The following is an 18,822-nucleotide window of genomic DNA, read 5'->3' on the forward strand; positions in this document are numbered from 1 at the left end:
TTACGTATCAATCCATATCAATTTCGCCTTGCAGATGTGAATTTGTTATAAACCCATCAACGATAAATTGGTGTGAACAGCTGTATACACTCACCCAAACCAATTATGCTCGGTATTTCGGTGAAGATTTCTTCTCGGATTCCAGTAAATGCCTATGCCCGCAATGAAAGCTTTTTAAAGGGAATAGCCTTTTAAGGCTTGGTGCCTAGATAACTTTCTGTTAGAAATTCAGTTTGAAATATTTCTCCTTATTGCTCATGCAATAGAGAGAAATACTTCGGTGCAGAGCCTGTGCCGTTTTGATAACATGCTGTTGTAGGCTTTTATTGACATCAAATATTGCAACACGGTTCTGGTTCCATCTGAATTCTCTATTATATCTGCTTGCTTCGGTTCGAGGTTCTTATTGAGTCAACTAAATCTAGTTGGAATCAGTGTTTGGGTCCAATAACGTGACTGGTCTATTTTGCGAAAAAAAAAAAAAGGGTTCTTCGCACCGGTCACGAAAACTTAAAAAAGTCTCTGAATTCTTCAGTTTTATTCGAAATAATCTCTGCCTGCCATAGCTTGAGCTTAATGGATAGCTTTCTGATAGGGATACTCAACTTCACGTCCAAATATTCATTACAGCGATGTAAATGTTTCCGACATCTCAAGGAAAAAGAGAAGGAATGTTTACTTGTACCCAGTTTCTTACGGCTGAAAGTGCCAGGTTGCAAAGCAAATTCATGAGAGATTGAAAATAACTTTCTTTCCAAATTGGTCAAGTTATTTCTGCAAAAAAACCTTCAAAATTCTCTATTAATCTACTGGTTCAGGTAACTGTGTATCTACGATACCTTTATGAGTGGCTAATACTCCTCTTCATGGTGCTTTTTTGAGGAAAATGTTCGTATTTTGAACCACATTCATCAAAGTTGTTTACCTTGGTCACTGGTCGCTGTTGGTTGTCAAGGACAAGTGAGATTTGCATTTGAGGCGAAAGGCGGCTGAAAACATCGAATATGAGGTTCAAGACTCACGTATTAAAAGAATCAAAACGTATCCTTTTTAATCAAAATGCTAGTAGGTAAAATATAAGATAGACGAGACGTAGATCACGCGCAGACGTACCGTAAACACCGGCAGATTTGACTCAAGCCCTACCTCTGGATAAGCCGATGTACCTTATCGTATCATTTTCCTTATGCTGACCAGAAATCACAACCAAATTGCGCTCCACTCAGTTCAAAAGCCGTTATTTATAATAATTTAAAACTTTAGTCGTAAATCGATTTTAAAGTGCTACACCTTACGTTAAAACGAACTAGAAAATAGAACCTTTACTTGACTTTGTTTCAACATTTCGATTAACTAAGAGTTTACCATTGGTTACAAAACGTCTCCTCTGCATTTGTATTATAACATTCTTGACCAACGACAACAGATAAGGATCTTGTAAGTTGTGTCGGTTGGACATCAGCTGATGAGCTGTTTTCTAGTGGGTAGGTTAATTCACACGTATTAGATGTGATTGGTTAAGAAACCCACCATGAAAAAAGATAAAAGAAAAACAGTGGTGATGCACAGGGACACCCAGTGCTCTAATTGCTTGTGTTCCACTATGAGGCAAGAAGTTTAAGTTTGAGTACTTCTCTGCACTTGAGAGAACAAATGGGCACTCAGGTGAGCTGTTAGGGAAGCCTGATGAAATGCTGAGGGATAACCTACAATGGACTAATTAATATTAAATCCAGGTGGGAGCAACAATGCTTCTAGTCACTTCATGCAACAGGAACTGAAATAAGCTCCCACAGGATGGGGTACTTGGCTTGAGTACAGACTTAACCCTTACCTTCACCGTATTCGATTTGATGATTCTTTCAGGTGATATAATTTAAACCAATTCATACCTGAATTGCCTTTTTTATCTCTAACAGAGATGATCACAGCATATTGAAATGGAATCTGTTATCAGATGAAACCACACAGGTAGGCTTGTTTCATTCCCAGTGTTAGAAAGTTTATTGTCATTCCAATGTTGTTGGTAATTAATGATGAGTTCTTAAACTTAATGTGGATTTTTTTTCTCTGTCAACCTTTCTGGTGGTTGTTTCTTAAACAGGTCATGAAATTGCCAGCAGAGATCTTTCCAACTGACATACACTGGTTTCCACGTGGCGCTGGAGGCAAAAAACAAAGCCAGTCAGAGCTTTTTGTCCTCACTTCAACAGATGGTAAGTTCATCTCTAAAGATGAGGTCATATGACTGCCTGACATAGGGGTCGTCCAGTGGGTGACTTTTTTTGCAAAGTTATCAGTAGTCACTGAGCATGTTCCTAACTCCTGAGTTCAAATGTTAAATTGCATTTTAAACCCTTAAACACCCAAAAGTGATTAATATTTAACTTCTCCCTATAATGTTCATTCATCATCCAGCAAACAGGTAATGAGAAAACTCCAATCCAACACCAAATTCTCTTAATTTATTTACATATACAAAGATATAAGTAAGAATTAAGAATCAGATCTCAGGTGTTTAAAGGTTTAAGAAGGAAATAAAGGATATTTTGTGTTCAATTTATTGGGTGTATAACCTGTTATTTGTCATTTTCTATAGGTAAATTCCACTTGATATCTCGGAATGGTCGTATTGAGAAATCTGTTGAAGCTCACAGGGGTGCTGTGCTGTCTGGAAGATGGAGCCTTGATGGATCAGCAATGGTGACAGGTTTGAAAGGCCTTCCTTATTTTAGTGCACCATTTATATTTGACTGTGTGCTTGGTTGCCAAGCCTTTGATTTGGAGTGATGCTGAAGGTGACCTTATTGTGATAGTGACCAGTTATAATCTAGTGAGCAATTGATAACAAAGCAATTTAGCAGCAACATTTGTATCGTAACAAGACCCTTAGCCTTGACACACCTGTTCAAAGGCTTGGCACCCAAGCATACAACTGTAAAATGGACTATTATTATTCACCTGAATGCGGACTACATATATCAGAGTTTATTTTCCTAGCTAGCTGGTAGATTGTCTGGAAGAAAACTCTCAAATTACCAATTGTCTACAAAGTATGGTTGTAAGAGACACTTGAGAGCAATTAAATTATATTGATTTTGGTGTGCTTCACACTGTTTGAACTGTGTCTTGTAAAATAACACAGAAATTTTGAGGCTGCAAACCCATTTCTTGGCTGGTTGTTTTACCTTTGGAGAACAAAAGTAAATTTAGCAGCAAGGAGATAATAAATGCCTATTCAAACTTAAAGCATTTAATTCAGAGTATATCTTTAAGTGTACTGCTATTAATTTTATCTTTGGATTTTTTTACCAGTTGGAGAAGATGGCCAAGTAAAGATATGGTCTAGGAGTGGAATGTTAAGATCAACTTTGGTTCAAGCAGGTTTGTGCACAAAAACTTTAATACAGTGCTGTAAATTTTTGGTGCCTCACAGGTTAGAAATAAGCTGAGGCATAATTTTATTTGAATGGGTTTCTCCCTCTACCTGAAAGGTTTACAGCCTTGCATGTAAAACTGATTCTTGGAAGATTTGACCAAGACACCTGGGGCTTGACCTAAAGGTTTGGAAATTGGTATTTCAAGAATAGTGAAAGTCTACCTGCCAAAATCCTGAAAATTTCAGCCAAGATTATGCTTGTACAATTGAGTTTGACTTGCCTTAATTACAAGTTATGCTACAGTGGTAATATGTTTTGGTAATTGTGTTTTCACAGGGACCCCAGTATATTCTGTATCATGGAGCCCAGACTCTGACCAGATTCTTCACACAAGTGGAAAGCAGTTAGTGATTAAACCTTTACAAGCTGCTGCTAAACCAGTGCAGGTATTGTTTGTAACAACCCAGGTAGAAATCTTATTAAGATTCTTATTAAGATTCTTAATAGGAATCTTAATAGGATCTTAGCAAGATTCTTATAATAGATCTTATCAAGATTCTTGTAAGATTCTTGTAAGATTCATGTAAGATTCTTATGAGATTCTTGTAAGAATCTTACAAGATTCTTACAAGATTCCTACAAGGATTTTATTAAGTTTCTTACCAAATCTTATAAGATTCCTGGCAGGAACTTACTAAGATTTTTAATAAGAATCTAAACAGGATCTTACCCAAAATCCTTTAAAAATCTTAATAAGATTCTTGTAAGATTTCTATGAGATTCTAACAAGATTCTTACAGGTATCCTATAAGATTCTTACAAGATTCTTATAGGATTCTTATATTAGATTCCTACAAGAAAATTTCGTAAAAATCTTTCACCGATTCTTGTAAGAATCTTATTAAGATCCCTTATAAGATCTTGTAAGTAACTTAAACAGAATAACCTCCTCTTCACATCTTTTTTGCAGCACCATAACATTTCCATATAACAAGAGTCTTAGAAAGATCACCCAATAAGATCTTATTAAGAATCCTACGAGAAATCCCATAAGATCCTACTAAGATATAACAATAGTCTAAGAAAGATCACCCAATAAGATCTTATTAAGAATCTTACAAGAAATCCTACAAGATCTTACTAAGATTCCTAAAATAATCCATCTAACTAAGAATCTTATTGAAAAATTGATGAGATCTTTTGAGATTTTCAAAATATCAAAAATCTTTATAATGAGATCTTATATCTTTTTAAGGATCTTGTAAGATTCTTAGAGGATCTTATAAGATCTTGTAAGATCTTAATAGGATTTCTACCTGGGAAGCTGATAACTTAGTTTTCACCTTTAGCTTACAGAATATTCTAACCCATTATCTATTAGTGACTGGTATTTAAAATTAAATCTATTTGGAGTTAATTTACTCATGTCAAAGTGGTCACAAACCAGTGATATAAAACTCTTTGAAGGAGTGCAGCCCTGATCAATGGACATTGAACACATTTGCTACTACTTTGATGTACATGTATATACTAGGTAGTTTGGGAGAGAAGAATTGTAGAACAATTGTTATGTTATGTCCAGGGATGTGCCAGCTACTTCTGAGTTGTTGCTTTGTGAAGCTATTGAGAACACACAACAGATTGGGTGATATATTTACTTCAATTTAGCTAAGAAATCCCTTCACTGTAAATATTTCAAATTAATCTCATCTTTTTTTTTATATATCTCATAACATAGTGGAAAGCTCATGATGGAATTGTGTTAAAAGTGGACTGGAATCCTATCAATAACTTGATCCTATCAGGGGGAGAAGACTGCAAATATAAGGTAATTAACATACAGGCTTTGATTTATATTAGACAAGGAAAAAGACAGATATGGCCTTTATTGAAAATGCTGAACAATTATGAAGGCAAGGAATAATCTTCTTTGTTCTCATTGGTTTCCTGTTAGGTCTGGGACAGTTACGGCAGAGTGTTGTATTCCAGCATGTTGCATGAATATCCTATCACCAGCATTTCATGGGCTCCAGATGGTAAGTTTCTTTTTATTTGGACTTTTAAACAGGTATTGAACAGACATTTTGCTTTTGGTATCAAAATGTCTGTTGTCAAGAATAGATACACATGAATGATAAATGTTACGAAGTAACTTTATGTCTTTATCTCTCTTTTGTAGGTGAACTCTTTGCTGTTGGGTCTTTTAATACTCTGAGACTCTGTGACAAAACTGGGGTAAACTATTATCTTTAAATTAAATGTTGATTTAGCAGAAAGGGAAATAGAAAATTCAATGATTACACTCCCACAGGCTTAATCCTCTCAATTCAACCAATGTCACCAATACAACACAGTGTAACAATATTTCAAAGAAAATATTGGAACCTCTTTGCTAGTTTATAAAATATGTAAAGTATACAGGAAAACAACTACTTAATTACAAAGACAAGGTGCAGAATGCATGAAGTCTTGTTATCACTTTAACCCCTAAGAATGACCAGCATCTAATTTCTCCTCACAATATCACCCTTGAATCAAACATTAAGGTCATGAGAATAAAGGAAATGATCACCAACTAAAGAAGCTATTGATTGTTAAACAAATTCTCCATATCAGCATCTTAGGAAATGTATAGAGAACTGTAAGGAGAATATGAATACTGATGTTAAGGTGTAAAGGGTTATGAAAGGAGGTACATAATCTGCCGACAAGCTTATGAATTGCAGGATTAAACCTTAATCAGAGTTTCTAATTTTAAAATCTCCATTGAGCTCAGGTTTTGAAAGCTACTTTTCATATTTAATTTTGTTTTCTGTATTATAACAGCACAGTTTTGTTCACTAGAAGAAGTAGTCTGTTTAGGTTGGCTAGTTCTGAATTTTTGCCAAAGGCAACTGGAAGCTACATTATGATGTGCTTTGTACCAATTACCACTGTGTTAATATATATGTAATATGTAATTCTTTCAGTGGTCATACACTCTGGAGAAACCCAATACTGGCTCAATCTTTAACATTTCCTGGTCAAGTGATGGAACACAGCTTGCAGGTGCTTGTGGGAATGGACAAGTTATCTTTGCTCATGTCATTGAAAGGTGAGGTCTGAGAGTGAGACATTGGAAAGTAATTTGCTACATTATGTTATATTATTATGAATTGGAATTGTTATGAACTGTTTCCTTTGGCAGACGTCTCGAGTGGAAAAACTTTGAAGTAACAGTAACAGACCGCAAGAGCATTCTTGTCAGAGATGTAATGAACGATGTGAAGGAATCATTAGGTAATAATAAATGAACATATCTTTGAAAGTAATTTTTTTTCAGATCCTTGACAATCTTGTTACTAAATCTTTGGTTTTCATGATCATTCGTAAGAGTGTGTTTTGCACTAAACAAGATCTTCATGATTCCTTTAGACTTCCGAGATCGTATTATCAAGACTTCATTGGCTTTCAACCACCTTGTTGTAGCAACAACATCTCAGTGCTACATATACAGGTTAGTTGCATTAGAATGGGTATGGAGTCTTAATAATAATCAATGAACTAAGATCATTGTTGTATATGCTGATATTTATCATTGATTTGACATATTTGCTTTTTATTTCACAGTGTCAGAAACTGGAACACACCAATGATATTTGACCTCAAGAATGGAAATATTACCCTTATTGTTCAGACCGAAAAGTAAGTAATGATTAGAAACATTTTTTTTTCCACTTACATAATTAATTTCTGTGTTTAACAGTTTGGTGCTTGCTACAAAACTCTCCCCCTATTTTTAATCCTCAATTGTATCTGTCCTTCAAAATCAAAGTACTTACATATATGAAAGGCAAAATGAACACTCTGCTGCTCCCCAATAAGATGATTATGTGGGATAATTTTTTTGTTAACAATTATATACAGTTTACAGAAGGATGTTATCTCAAGAGTCCCCAAGGAGACTGCCTAGTATAAAGGGCTATTACACTCAAAACATGACCAATTTTCATTATAAACTCAGTTGATAAAACCAAAATTTTATCTGCAAGATTGATCTTAAAGTGAGCTTTGTTGTTTTATTTTTTTCAGACACTTTCTTCTAGTTGATGACTCAGGACTTCAAGTTTACTCATATGAGGTTTGTGCTTAAATATTTACACTGGCCAGTTTTGAGTCCTATGCATCTTCTGTACCTCTGATATCAGCCATGATAGTTTAAATAGCATCATAATTTATCCTCATGAAACTCTTATATTGTGTTTTTAAACCATTCATTGCATTTTATTTGTTTGATCTTGTAGGGTCGTTTGACTTGTGTTCCAAAATTTCAAGGGCTAAGGACTGACACCTTGAATGAACAAACTTGTACATTAAGCAATGATACACTTGCAGTCAAAGATCGCAAAGATGAGAAAGGTAATGTTGGAAATTACACCCTCAGTGGATTAAACTTCTAACTCATCAAGTCCTAGGGCTGTACTGAGGAATATTGACCTAAGGTTGTGGCAGTACGTACACACCAAGCACAGCAAGGTCTGTACAAAATTGACCAAGAGCCAACATTCCCCAGTACAGCTCAAGCAAGCCAGGTTAGTAAGTAGTTTACTAAATGGCCCTAGCACTAAGTTGTTTATTTAGAATTCTTGTGACCAAAAATACATAGTTTATAACTTTTTTTCATGGACAAAATCTGTACGGCAAAATATGGACAAGTACAAACCAATCAGATCGCTTGGATTTACTTCAGGACTTCCTTGCCATAGAATAATCTATTATAATGTTACAAGGCAAAGTGAAGCATCTTGTAAATGACTCAAGTGTTAAGTTTGTTTGTACAGTTTCATTGCATTGTTGTTGCTGTTTTTTCTCTTTTTTTCAGTTATCCATTTGTTTGAAACTCAGACAGGAAAGCCAGTTGGAAGTGGCCAGCCAATCCAACACTCTGTAAGTGTTTTCATTCTATAAATTAAAGGAGTTGTAAATTGCATTTGGTTTTTCCCCACCTCTCTATACACAAGCTCTAAGAGGACTTGCACTCAGCATTATGTGCGCTGACACAATCATCTTCAGTTCACTCTTTTAAAGTACCATATGCAAGCAGGTCAAGTCTGTTAACAGATACTCAAAAAAGATCACAAGCAAACCTTATTATAGTTTACCATTAGCCACTTCTTGCAAATTGTTTGAATTATTTATTTTCTTTGTTTATTGGATTAACCTGCTCCCCTGGTGTCTTCTTATTCCAGCTGGAAGTAATGGAGATTTCTCTGAGCCAGTGTGGTCAGACTAGTGACAGGCAACTGGCCATTATTGATAAAAACAGAGATCTTTATCTTACACCTGTCAAACACATTGGTCCAGCTGAAAGATTGGTTAAACTTGGTTAGTACAACAGACAACTTACTTTGATTATTAATAATATTTGTGAATTATGGAAGTGTATCCAAATTTATAGAATTGATTAGAGGCTCTCTTCAACTGACATCTTTGAGAGGTAAATTTGAATAAACATTTTGTGACTGGGATGGCCTCATATAAAGTAAATACAAAATGTGAAATGACTTTTTTGGTGATCTATGAGCAAGCAAAATTACTAGGTAAATCCTATTTCCTGTTTGGTTTTCTGAGGAGATTGCTTGATTTCCTATTTTGCTCCTGCAGAAGTCACAGGAATGTAGGCAAAAACCAAAATGGCAGATTTGATGAAATTTCATCAAAGCAAGTTTTTGTTCAAACGATGAATTTATGGAGTTGACAATTTTGGCATATTGTCCATCTCAGCTCAGAACAATGCAAATTAACTGATTTCCAAAAAGCCTGACCTCATGCCTGGTTAGATAATTATGTAACTTAATATCATAAATTAATATTACAATAGTTTTATGAGGATTTAGCACCCCAGATGTTATCAAGGCATAGTATTTATTCTTTTATCTAAAGTTACTCTCCACTGGCAGACACCCTTTTTGTGGTTAATTTAATTTGAGTCTTGTTAAATTTACTTCACTTTTAATCTAGGAACAATGATAACAACCATGGCATGGAATGACAACACAAACATGTTATCAGCATTCCAGGATGGTAGATTTATTGTTTGGTACTATCCAAGTGCTGTGTACGTTGATCAGGATATCCTGCACAAAACACTTCTTGAGAAAGATTCCAGGTAAAGAAAAAAATATCCCTGCCTATACTTAAAAGTCAAAAACACCTTTATCATTTTAAAGGGGGTGGGTTGGCGCATGACTGATAAGTGCTCAGCAAAGTTTGTTTGCTTCCCACCTTTGTGGTGTGACTTCAAATCCTGTTTTCCTTCCTCTTCTATTTTGTAAACTGTTGTTGATAATGCTCAGAAGTGCAGGTTTTAACCAAATAGATCCTGACTTTTGTACAACTCTGTTTTGGGTAATACATTCTTTATCATGGCACCTGTACAACCCCTAAAGCCCTCCTTTTGAAAATCAAGGGAAAAAATTGTGGTATGAAGGCTGTATTTACAATAGATGATGATGTACGTAAGCTGCTCCAGAACAAGCTGTTCCATTCTGCGAGATACAAGCTTAAGTTTTTTTTTTAAAGAAGAAAGTTAAAGTGATGGATGTTTTGACATCTGTCATTCTTTCTTTCATCTTTTAAAATGCTTATTGGCTGATATGAGTTAAGTCAGGCACAACAAGAAAATATTTGGCTCTTGGTCACAACACAATCATGGACCTTGAGTTAAGTATTTTCTGTCCATCTCTTCCATCCAGTCAATAACAATCCCAGACACCCATGGAATTCAAAGTTATCAATTTTAGTATTATTTATTGATTCATTAATGATTAAAAACATTTAAAAAAATTTCACTTACTACCACACTTGGAATTTATTGGAACAGATGTTGCCCAGTTGCTGGTGATCCCTGAAAAAAATTTAGAGCCATCTTAAGAAGTGGTCTGCCTCTGGGGTTGAATTGAATTACAATGTCACTCTGTCATCTTTTTTTTTCCCCCATTTTCAGTGATTTTGGAAAGAACCCCCAGATCGTCAGCTTCCTGGAAAATCACTGCACAATGAGAAGAGCTGATGGCTCCCTGTGCAGTACAATGTGAGTTTTCTCTTCACATCAGTGCTATAAAACTAGACTTAAGTTCTCTCAAATATACTTTTCTGATTTTTAGAAAATGAAGCTGAACTATGCAACTTGTGGTGATGTATGGCAATTCATCTGCTAGTGCTCACACAAACTTTAAAATCCAAATATCAGGTCTTTATCTATAATGCAATATCAACCCTTTCAGTCTCAGAAGTGATTCACATGTAACTTCTCCCTACAATATATATCCATCCACTATCCAGCAAACAGGTGATGAGAGTATATACTCAAATGTATCAGTGGTTGTTTCCATGATCTAAAACCAAACTCTTGCAACTAATATATGAGTAAATGTGTAGCAGCTAGAGGAGAGAATTAACAATAAGATCCTGGGAGTTTAAGGGTAAACACTGCCTGTAAGTTGAGCTTAAGGATGAATTTTCTTGAGGGTTGTTGTTTGGTTGTTTGATAGAATTTCACCATATCCTTCAATGCTACACAAGTATGCCAGTGAGTCAAAGTGGCAAGATGGTATTCGACTTTGCAGATTTGTAAAGGTATTAAATAATTATTAAATCATTAAAATGATTATTGATTTCATGCCATTTATGTGTGATAGTCCAAACAGGAACAAATATGAATTTGAACGTAACAAATCTTTGCTTCTGAAGAAAGGACTGTCACAGTAACAAACTATAACCTGGACAAAATTAAAAATAATTGATAAAATTTGGATGGAGAGTCAAAACCATGTTCTTGCTATTTCTTCAGGACACTGTTTTGTGGGCATGTTTAGCGACAATGGCTGCTTATGCAAAGGATCTCAACACCGCAGAGACAGCATATGCTGCTATAGATGAGGTTGGTACTAAAGCTTCTTTTTAACCCTTGAATGCCCAAGATCTCATTAGTGATTATCTTCACTGTCTGCCATACAATTCTAATGATGCTAGTTCTGAGAGTTTGCGGTACTGGACCAGGTAGAAAATCCTCAATCATACATTTTTCTTTATTCTCATCACCAATCTGATTGATATTGTATCAATATGGTAAGGAGAAATTCTGTCTCGGTCACTCATGGGAGGTGAAGGGCCAATATTGTGCTGTTATTGAGTGAGCTGCAGCAGGTTAGGACTGCATGAGGGGGGTTGAAGCAGAACTGATGAATGGGCCAGGTGATTGGATTTGTGGAAGAGAAAGAGCATAAATATGGGGTAGGGTGCAATGGAAGAACACTTAAAATCAAATGCCACAAAACTGCATGGAGTTGCTGAAAAAATATTGGCTACCAAACTACTTGTGAACTTCATGTTCGCACACACTCATGAGACAAACTGCTGACCAGAAACACCTGCCATGAGGGTCTTAATGGGTGAAGCTTAAGCAGTAAAACAGCAAAAATTTTAGCCAATAGGCTTTAAATTCAAATTTTATTTTCAAAAGTTAAGCAATCATAAAAATTTTTCTTCTGACCACAATAGACAGAAATTGACTCTTAGCTATGGCCAAAATTTTAACCATTAGTCATAAAAGTCATCCCCATATTGAGAACTGTCAAATTGCCATCACTTTAATGTAAACAGTTAAGCCTCAGAAATCACAGTCAAACTTGTTTTCAATTTGCAGGCTGACAAAGTCCAATACATCAATCACATCAAGGAAATTCCTACTAAAGAGGGAAGGAATGCTGCCATGGCATTGTTCTGCAGACAGACTCAAGAAGCAGAGACAATTCTCCTACAAGCTGGACTCATTTACAGAGCAATACAGATGAACATAGATCTCTTTAACTGGGACAGGTACAGACTGAGACAGAAATCACTGCGCAAAAAGAGATTTTTCCTATTGATAGTCTTTCAGGTGCATTGAGAAAATGCATTGCACTGCATCTCTAACAGATGATATCAAGGGAAATAAGGATTAGCTATAATGTAAACCCAGTTTTCTATCAACAAATGGATAGCCTAATATCTTATGTTTGCTTTCCTTTGTTTTATGACAGGGCCCTTGAACTTGCTGTTAAGCACAAGACTCATGTGGACACAGTTCTAGCACACAGACAGAAATATCTGGAGAACTTTGACAGGAAGGAAACAAGCAAACGTTTTCTTCAGTATGCACAAGGGGTAAGCATATCCATCTTCTTTTAACTGGTTCAAGTTTCCTTTCTGTGGACCTAAATCCATTCATGACACATTCTCACTGTTAAAATAGTCGATGTGAAGCATATTTTTGACAAAGACTAAAATTTGTGTATATCAAATAATTATTGTTCTGCAATCTAATATTAATTTACATGAAAAAATATGTGCTTCTAATTGGCTGAAAACAAGTGCATATGCTCATGTAACATGGGTGCAAAGTTGAAATATGACTGCAAATTACAAATAGCGCAGGCACTCTTTCAAAATTTCGCCTTTCTTGACTTTTGGTGATGTTTCTTCATCTTCATTATAAACAATTAATAAAATGATTTCTCTTGCAATTTGGTGCAAGAAGCACTTGAAATTTTTTCAAAGACTACAAATTAAATTGCACTCACCCTATGGGCTCATACAATTTACCAGTGCTTATTAACACCAAATTGCAAGAGAAATCATGTTACTACCTTTACAAACAACATGGAAATATTCTGTAATTGTCTAACAAGTGCTTTCTCAAGGGAGAAATCAGTTTTAACACTCATTAAAGTTTGATAAATGTGTCTTATTACACCCATTTTGAAATCACTTATGGTCCCTGTAATCTGATTGGCTCTAATTGGTGCGATTTATTCACAAATTGCACCATTTTTTGCTTTAAATCGCATCTTTTCCCCAGCCAGTGAGGAGGCTACACTAAAAACAAAACAACCAATCAGACTTCAAGGCTTGTTTAAAGTAACCGATCATATTGCAAGAAGATGAAAGACATGGAGTATCATATGGCAAATTTTGCAACTTTTGTTTCCAAAACTCTTATTTTTTCCTCCCAAAAAATGGATGAATTTAATTTCAAACCAGCTCAGTATTGTATTAATAAAATATTTGAACTGACCAAGTCCTGTATTTGGGCGATTTCAAAACGGATGTAATAAAGTGGTAATTGAACCTCGTGTTGTGCAATTTTGGTCTGAAATCATACTTGTGATTTCAAATCGAACTCGCGCTGCGCGCTCGTTCAATTTTGGAATCACACGTATGATTTCAGCCCAAATTGCACTCCACTCAGTTCAATTACCATTATTTATTTACATGGTTCACCTGTACGTTACAGGTGGAAGTTGACTGGGACAAAATCAAAGCCAAGGTTGACATGGAGCTACAGAAAGAGGCAGCAAGGCCAGGAGCCAAGCCTTACAATGGCTGATGACGCTTTCATGTGACTGCTGTTAGTTTGATGTACATGTACCTACTGTATATAGTTGTTGTTAGATGAAATGCAAAGTGGATTGAAGTAGTTTTGCAGAGAACCTAGGTCTTCTTTTATTGCTGAAATAGCAAGCTGATTGCCAACAAAGTTGTGTTCAACTTTTCATCTGTCACTGCTCAGCTATTTTATAGCAAATACAGCAAGATAGATGATTGGCTCATTAAATCCCGATTGATGGTACATCATATTAAGCCTAAGGTCCAAAACACCCTTTTATATTATTGTACAAGTGCAAGATGAATTTAGATTGGGTAACTGTGATTGTAAACTTAACCAGGAAGATAAAAAGATCAAGTTTGTAAGTATTTGTTCTCCTGTAAGCAGAATGCTGATAAACCGGGGATTCCTGTGGTCTCTAATGTGAGCCCTGTTAATAGCAACAACAAAAGTCTCTGGTAAGAGAAATTTTAAGATGAATTTACCAGATTGCAAACTAAAGAAATTACAAGGTCTTATCACAAGAGTTGTAATTATTACAAGGAAGCCGATGAGAATTTAAAGAAAAAGTCTGTATAAGAACAGCACAAGACAGATACCCTTACCCCTTTTAAGCTCCCATGAGTGACCAAGACAGAACATCTCCTTACAATATCAATACAAGTGATGGGAATAAAGAGAAGTATTACCTAAAGGATTATTAGTTGATCCAAGACCAAATTCTCCATGTATGACAGACAGTAAGGAGAATTACTGAATGAAAGGGTGTTAAGCCATGAGATTAAGTTGTGATATCATTGGTGTTTGTTTTGAAAATTATCTAATACCTATTGTACACAAGCTTGCAAGTGAAATTCCAATATTCCTTTCCTTCTTTTGCAACTTTACCACCACATTTTGCTATGTATAATTGATAATATTATTTATTTATTATTAGTTTGTTAAAAACAAGAAGTATCTAAGGAAGGGTATCTGATATTTGCCCTAGTTCATCAACTTCATTGTAACTAATAAGCACAAAATAATAAACCAAGAAGATTCATTGTTCTTGGATGTCTTCATCAGTTGCAATTTTTTTAAGGTGAAAACTCAACTTATCACATCATTTCATGTGCTTTACTTGACAAAGGTATTGTTTAAAAATCATTTCAGTGACACATTTCACATTAAACAATTAACCTAGCTATTTATTTACAATTATTATTTTTTAAGGAGTTTTGTTTCTGTTTTCATGAAGTAACATTCCATAATATAACATTTAAACTACGTTTACAAAAATACAAAATGTTTCTGGTAAAGACGTATTTTGACAATACCTAAATGTAAGTTGATCTTTCCTGCTTTTGAGTAAGCATATCAAGGGCCAATTGTATTCAAATTATTTGTTGAATGTTTTTGCCTCATAATGGGGAACATAACAGCAGCTTTGAATTCCAATTGTTGATCAGTGCCATGTGTTAGATGTCCATTTGATCCGTGACTTGAACACTGACCTTTGACCCTGAACCATTCCTCACTTTTTTGTTCTTCCTTCTCAACTTTACCACATTTTTATTCCAATTTTTTTAAATTGTTGAACATCATGGAGAGGCAACTCCAAGCTCATCTAGAGATAAATTTTGTGTCCATTCATATAATTTGTCAGCTTGATCTTCCCAGTCCTCGTCCTCAAACAAATCATCCTCAGGCACCTGTGTTGCTGGTGTCCCACCCTGGCGACTTTCAGGCAGTTTTGGAGAATCCAGTCCAAACATTTTGCGCATTTTTGCAACCCTTGCTTTAGCTTGTTTTGACCTCCTGGCTGGGGATGAGATGGTGTAATCTGTTTGCGCTTTTTTCCTGGAAAGAAAAAAGTTTCTTTTATCACTTAAGCACTGATTAGGTGATTAAAGGTACTACAAAGGTTAAGTCTATACTTGAGCTAATTAGGCCACTCAGCTGGAGCTTATTTCATATTCCTTAGCTTATAGCAACAAGGAGTATCATGACTCCCCCCTGCATAGGATATTAATCCATTGCAAGGTTACCCCCTCTCCCCCCTAGCATTTCATCAGCTTTTCCTGACCACTCGCCAGTTCCCACTTATACCCCAGGGTGGATAAAAAGCACTGTGAGAGGAAAGTGTTTTTCCCAAGAACACAACACAATGACCAGATCTGGTCTCACACTCAGAACTCCTGACCCCGAGTCCCAGTACATTAACCATTAATCCAGGGGGGGTAGTAATACTGTTAGTTGTTTCCCGCCAAGGAAATGGGGATAAGCTTCCACTGGATGGGTCTGACCTCCTGTGACTACAAACCTTACCTTTTTATTAAGGACTTTACATTACACACTCAGGTGGCAAGTAGGAGAGGAAGGTGTAGTAGAGACAGAGCTAAAAAGTGCATTACTGGTGTAATTATCGGAGGACATCAGTAACACTTGTATAAGATAATTTGAAAAGCTATGCCTAATATAGATTACAACGCTCACTTTTGGGGAATGTAAACAACTTTTCTTTTCCACCATACCTGTACAAAGGAATTGCCTTGATACTAGCCACTTGAATTTCCTGAGTAGCTGGTCTCAATGACAACAAGTCTGGACACTCCTCAAGTAGTCGGGGAGTGGAGATACCACATGCCATGTAACTGAAGATATCATGGACAATATTGTGCCTTGGGATAGCTACATTTGGACAAGATGTAAAGTGGAAACTTAATTTAAAGCTTGTAGGAAAAGTAAGGCATAAATTTACATGTATCTATGGATTACACAGGAGAAATTACACTGTCTGACTCAGCCAAATTGTTTTTCTTAGTAATATTGACCATCTTTACATATCTACAGCTGTACTAGTAAACAGATGTTAATTTAAAGGAATCACACCTTTATTTAAATAGAGAAACTCCCTTTGTAAGATAACTACCAATTTGTGAAATTGCACAAATTAAGAAGGGCATTTTGCTGACATACCTTCAAGAGTGAGTCTTCTCCAAGTATTTGACTTTCCTCCTGTTGCGGCAGGACATTCATCTAGATGACTTAAATACTGTGAGACAGGAAAAAAGAACTTTAAAAAGGAATTTCCACATTGCAAGTTGGTATAGTTATAAAATAATATTAATTTTGCTTAAATCAACATACAGTATGATGAAATGATTGCCTATGAAATATTTCAGTGTGTTACTCTAGGGATCCCTTGAGCTTGGGCTTGGAAAGCAGCTATAGACAGGATAACTTGGAAACACTTTACCCTAACAGCACCTCTTTCAATCTCAGGTTAGAAATGGGTTGTACTGTACTGGCAGAGTGTCTAAGGATATTGACAAAGGGTTGGGACTGAGGGTTTAGGGGGGAGGGGGGTGAGTAAGCTTTGTAATACTTTAATTTGCAAAAAAATTCAATGAACTACAGACATAAAGCTGTGGGAAGACTTTCTGCATCATTCCTCGTACCTGCATATAATCTTTCATTGTTGTTACATCAGTTTCATCAGTTACTCTGTCTTTCTCATGCTGACATGTATCAGCTATTAACTGATCATAGAATTTTCGATTTCCCATTAATCTTAGTGAGTCACAAGCTGCCTAGAAATAACAAAAAAATTACAGTATTGAACTAGATGACCACCGTTTATTGAAATTCATAGCCCCATAGTGCAAATAATCCCACACAGAAAGCTAATATTCTTAGTTACCTCTGAGGCAGGTTTGATAACCTTTTTCCCACAATAATACTTAACACCATGTCCTCCACTGTGAATAAAAATCTTGAACAAAATAATGGGTGGAAATTCTGATCCTCCAAATCTACAAAACATTTCATAGAAAAGGATAATGAAAAAAAAATAAAAACCAACAATCATTGACCAGATTTGCCTCTATCTGTATGTTAACTGTAACTGTAACTGTAACTGTCACAGTTGTAATAGAAAAAAATTTGTACACGTCATTTTTTTAAATGGATCCACTTTTTATCTTACTGAATTGGCTAACTGGTTACCCTGTGGTGTTTCAATGAGATTGGCTGATAAAGTATTTGATGTGCACCTTCACGTTTTGCAGAGGGTGATGGGAAGTCAATTCTTTTGTTTTACTCACATAAGAGCTACATTTCACCTAAATTATGGACATACTTTGGTAACATGTTCTTTGCATCTCCAAGCTCTCTGTGTCATCATAGCCTGAATACCGTTCCCCACAGGAAGAAGTGTTTGAATTTTGTTCTCATAAGCAGGGGAATGGGGTGGGGGAATGTTTGGAACAGGCTTCATTAGTTAATTTCAACACGTCAAGCAAGATGTGAACCAAAACTTTCATCTATTATAGATTCTTCTAGATACTATTCATTTTAGATCTCTTTTGCCTTGGATTATTCTTAGCGTAAAGCTGAAAAAATATAAAAAGCAACAACAACAAAACCTAAGCCTTCGAACTCCCCATACCTGAATCTCACTCGTGCTTGGATCACAGGATCACGCAGAAGGTCTGCCTCGAGTGGTGACACCTTTCTAAGCACCTCATACGTAAGAGAATGTTCCTGAAAAAAGGAACATTATGAATTCTACACTGGCAACAAAAGGAAGACTATTCTTTCACAGTGCAATCGTTCAGCGCACAAATCATATTTCAAGCTTGATTTGTACAAACTTACCGCCGCACATATTGCATATTTTAGCAACTTGAACATTTGCTTGTCCCGGTAAGAACACCAGTATCGTTCAATCTTTCTTGCTGCTTCAATTCTAGTTAATCTGGAAATCAGAGAATGCATAGGACCGCTACAGCTCTCCTCAAAGTTATTGGCACAAAGCAAATCTGACAAAACAGCCTTTTTTGTCACCAAAACCCTACCGTGAACTCGGAGGAGCTTCGTTAAGATTTTGTCCCATTCTCTTAAACAATTCGAAAAATATAAATACGAAAACTGACCAGCAAACGCTAAAATTCAAACAGAATATCTCCAATACATGCAACTTCAATCGGCCATGTTTTTATTTTTGACCCAGAATGCAGCTGGTTGCCATGGAAGCGAGTCATCACTTACACT

At 35.8% G+C, this 18,822-nt stretch overlaps 2 protein-coding genes across 2 annotated transcripts; one reads left to right on the forward strand and one right to left on the reverse strand.

Moving 5' to 3' along the window:
* Positions 1–705: 705 nt before the first annotated feature.
* On the forward strand, positions 706–14,835 carry LOC113677735 (intraflagellar transport protein 80 homolog). Its single transcript, XM_027194569.2, has 25 exons — positions 706–1,041; positions 1,427–1,484; positions 1,920–1,971; positions 2,105–2,216; positions 2,600–2,710; positions 3,316–3,384; positions 3,717–3,826; positions 5,119–5,208; positions 5,335–5,416; positions 5,560–5,615; positions 6,350–6,474; positions 6,568–6,659; positions 6,795–6,876; positions 6,990–7,064; positions 7,452–7,500; positions 7,664–7,778; positions 8,242–8,306; positions 8,609–8,744; positions 9,381–9,528; positions 10,366–10,452; positions 10,913–10,997; positions 11,212–11,301; positions 12,067–12,239; positions 12,443–12,566; positions 13,696–14,835. The coding sequence occupies exons 1-25, from the start codon at positions 1,005–1,007 to the stop codon at positions 13,786–13,788; spliced, it is 2,316 nt and encodes a 771-aa protein (XP_027050370.2). The 5' UTR covers positions 706–1,004; the 3' UTR covers positions 13,789–14,835.
* Positions 14,694–18,787, reverse strand: LOC113677729 (uncharacterized protein CXorf58). The gene is made up of 8 exons (XM_027194563.2): positions 18,627–18,787; positions 18,427–18,526; positions 18,218–18,312; positions 17,471–17,582; positions 17,229–17,360; positions 16,747–16,822; positions 16,302–16,458; positions 14,694–15,627 (listed from the first exon to the last, which is right to left on the reverse strand). The coding sequence occupies exons 1-8, from the start codon at positions 18,662–18,664 to the stop codon at positions 15,369–15,371; spliced, it is 969 nt and encodes a 322-aa protein (XP_027050364.2). The 5' UTR covers positions 18,665–18,787; the 3' UTR covers positions 14,694–15,368.
* Positions 18,788–18,822: the final 35 nt, after the last annotated feature.

This window comes from Pocillopora damicornis, chromosome 6, assembly GCF_964200805.1.
Source record: "Pocillopora damicornis chromosome 6, jaPocDami1.2, whole genome shotgun sequence".
In the NCBI taxonomy this organism is placed as follows: domain Eukaryota; kingdom Metazoa; phylum Cnidaria; class Anthozoa; order Scleractinia; family Pocilloporidae; genus Pocillopora; species Pocillopora damicornis.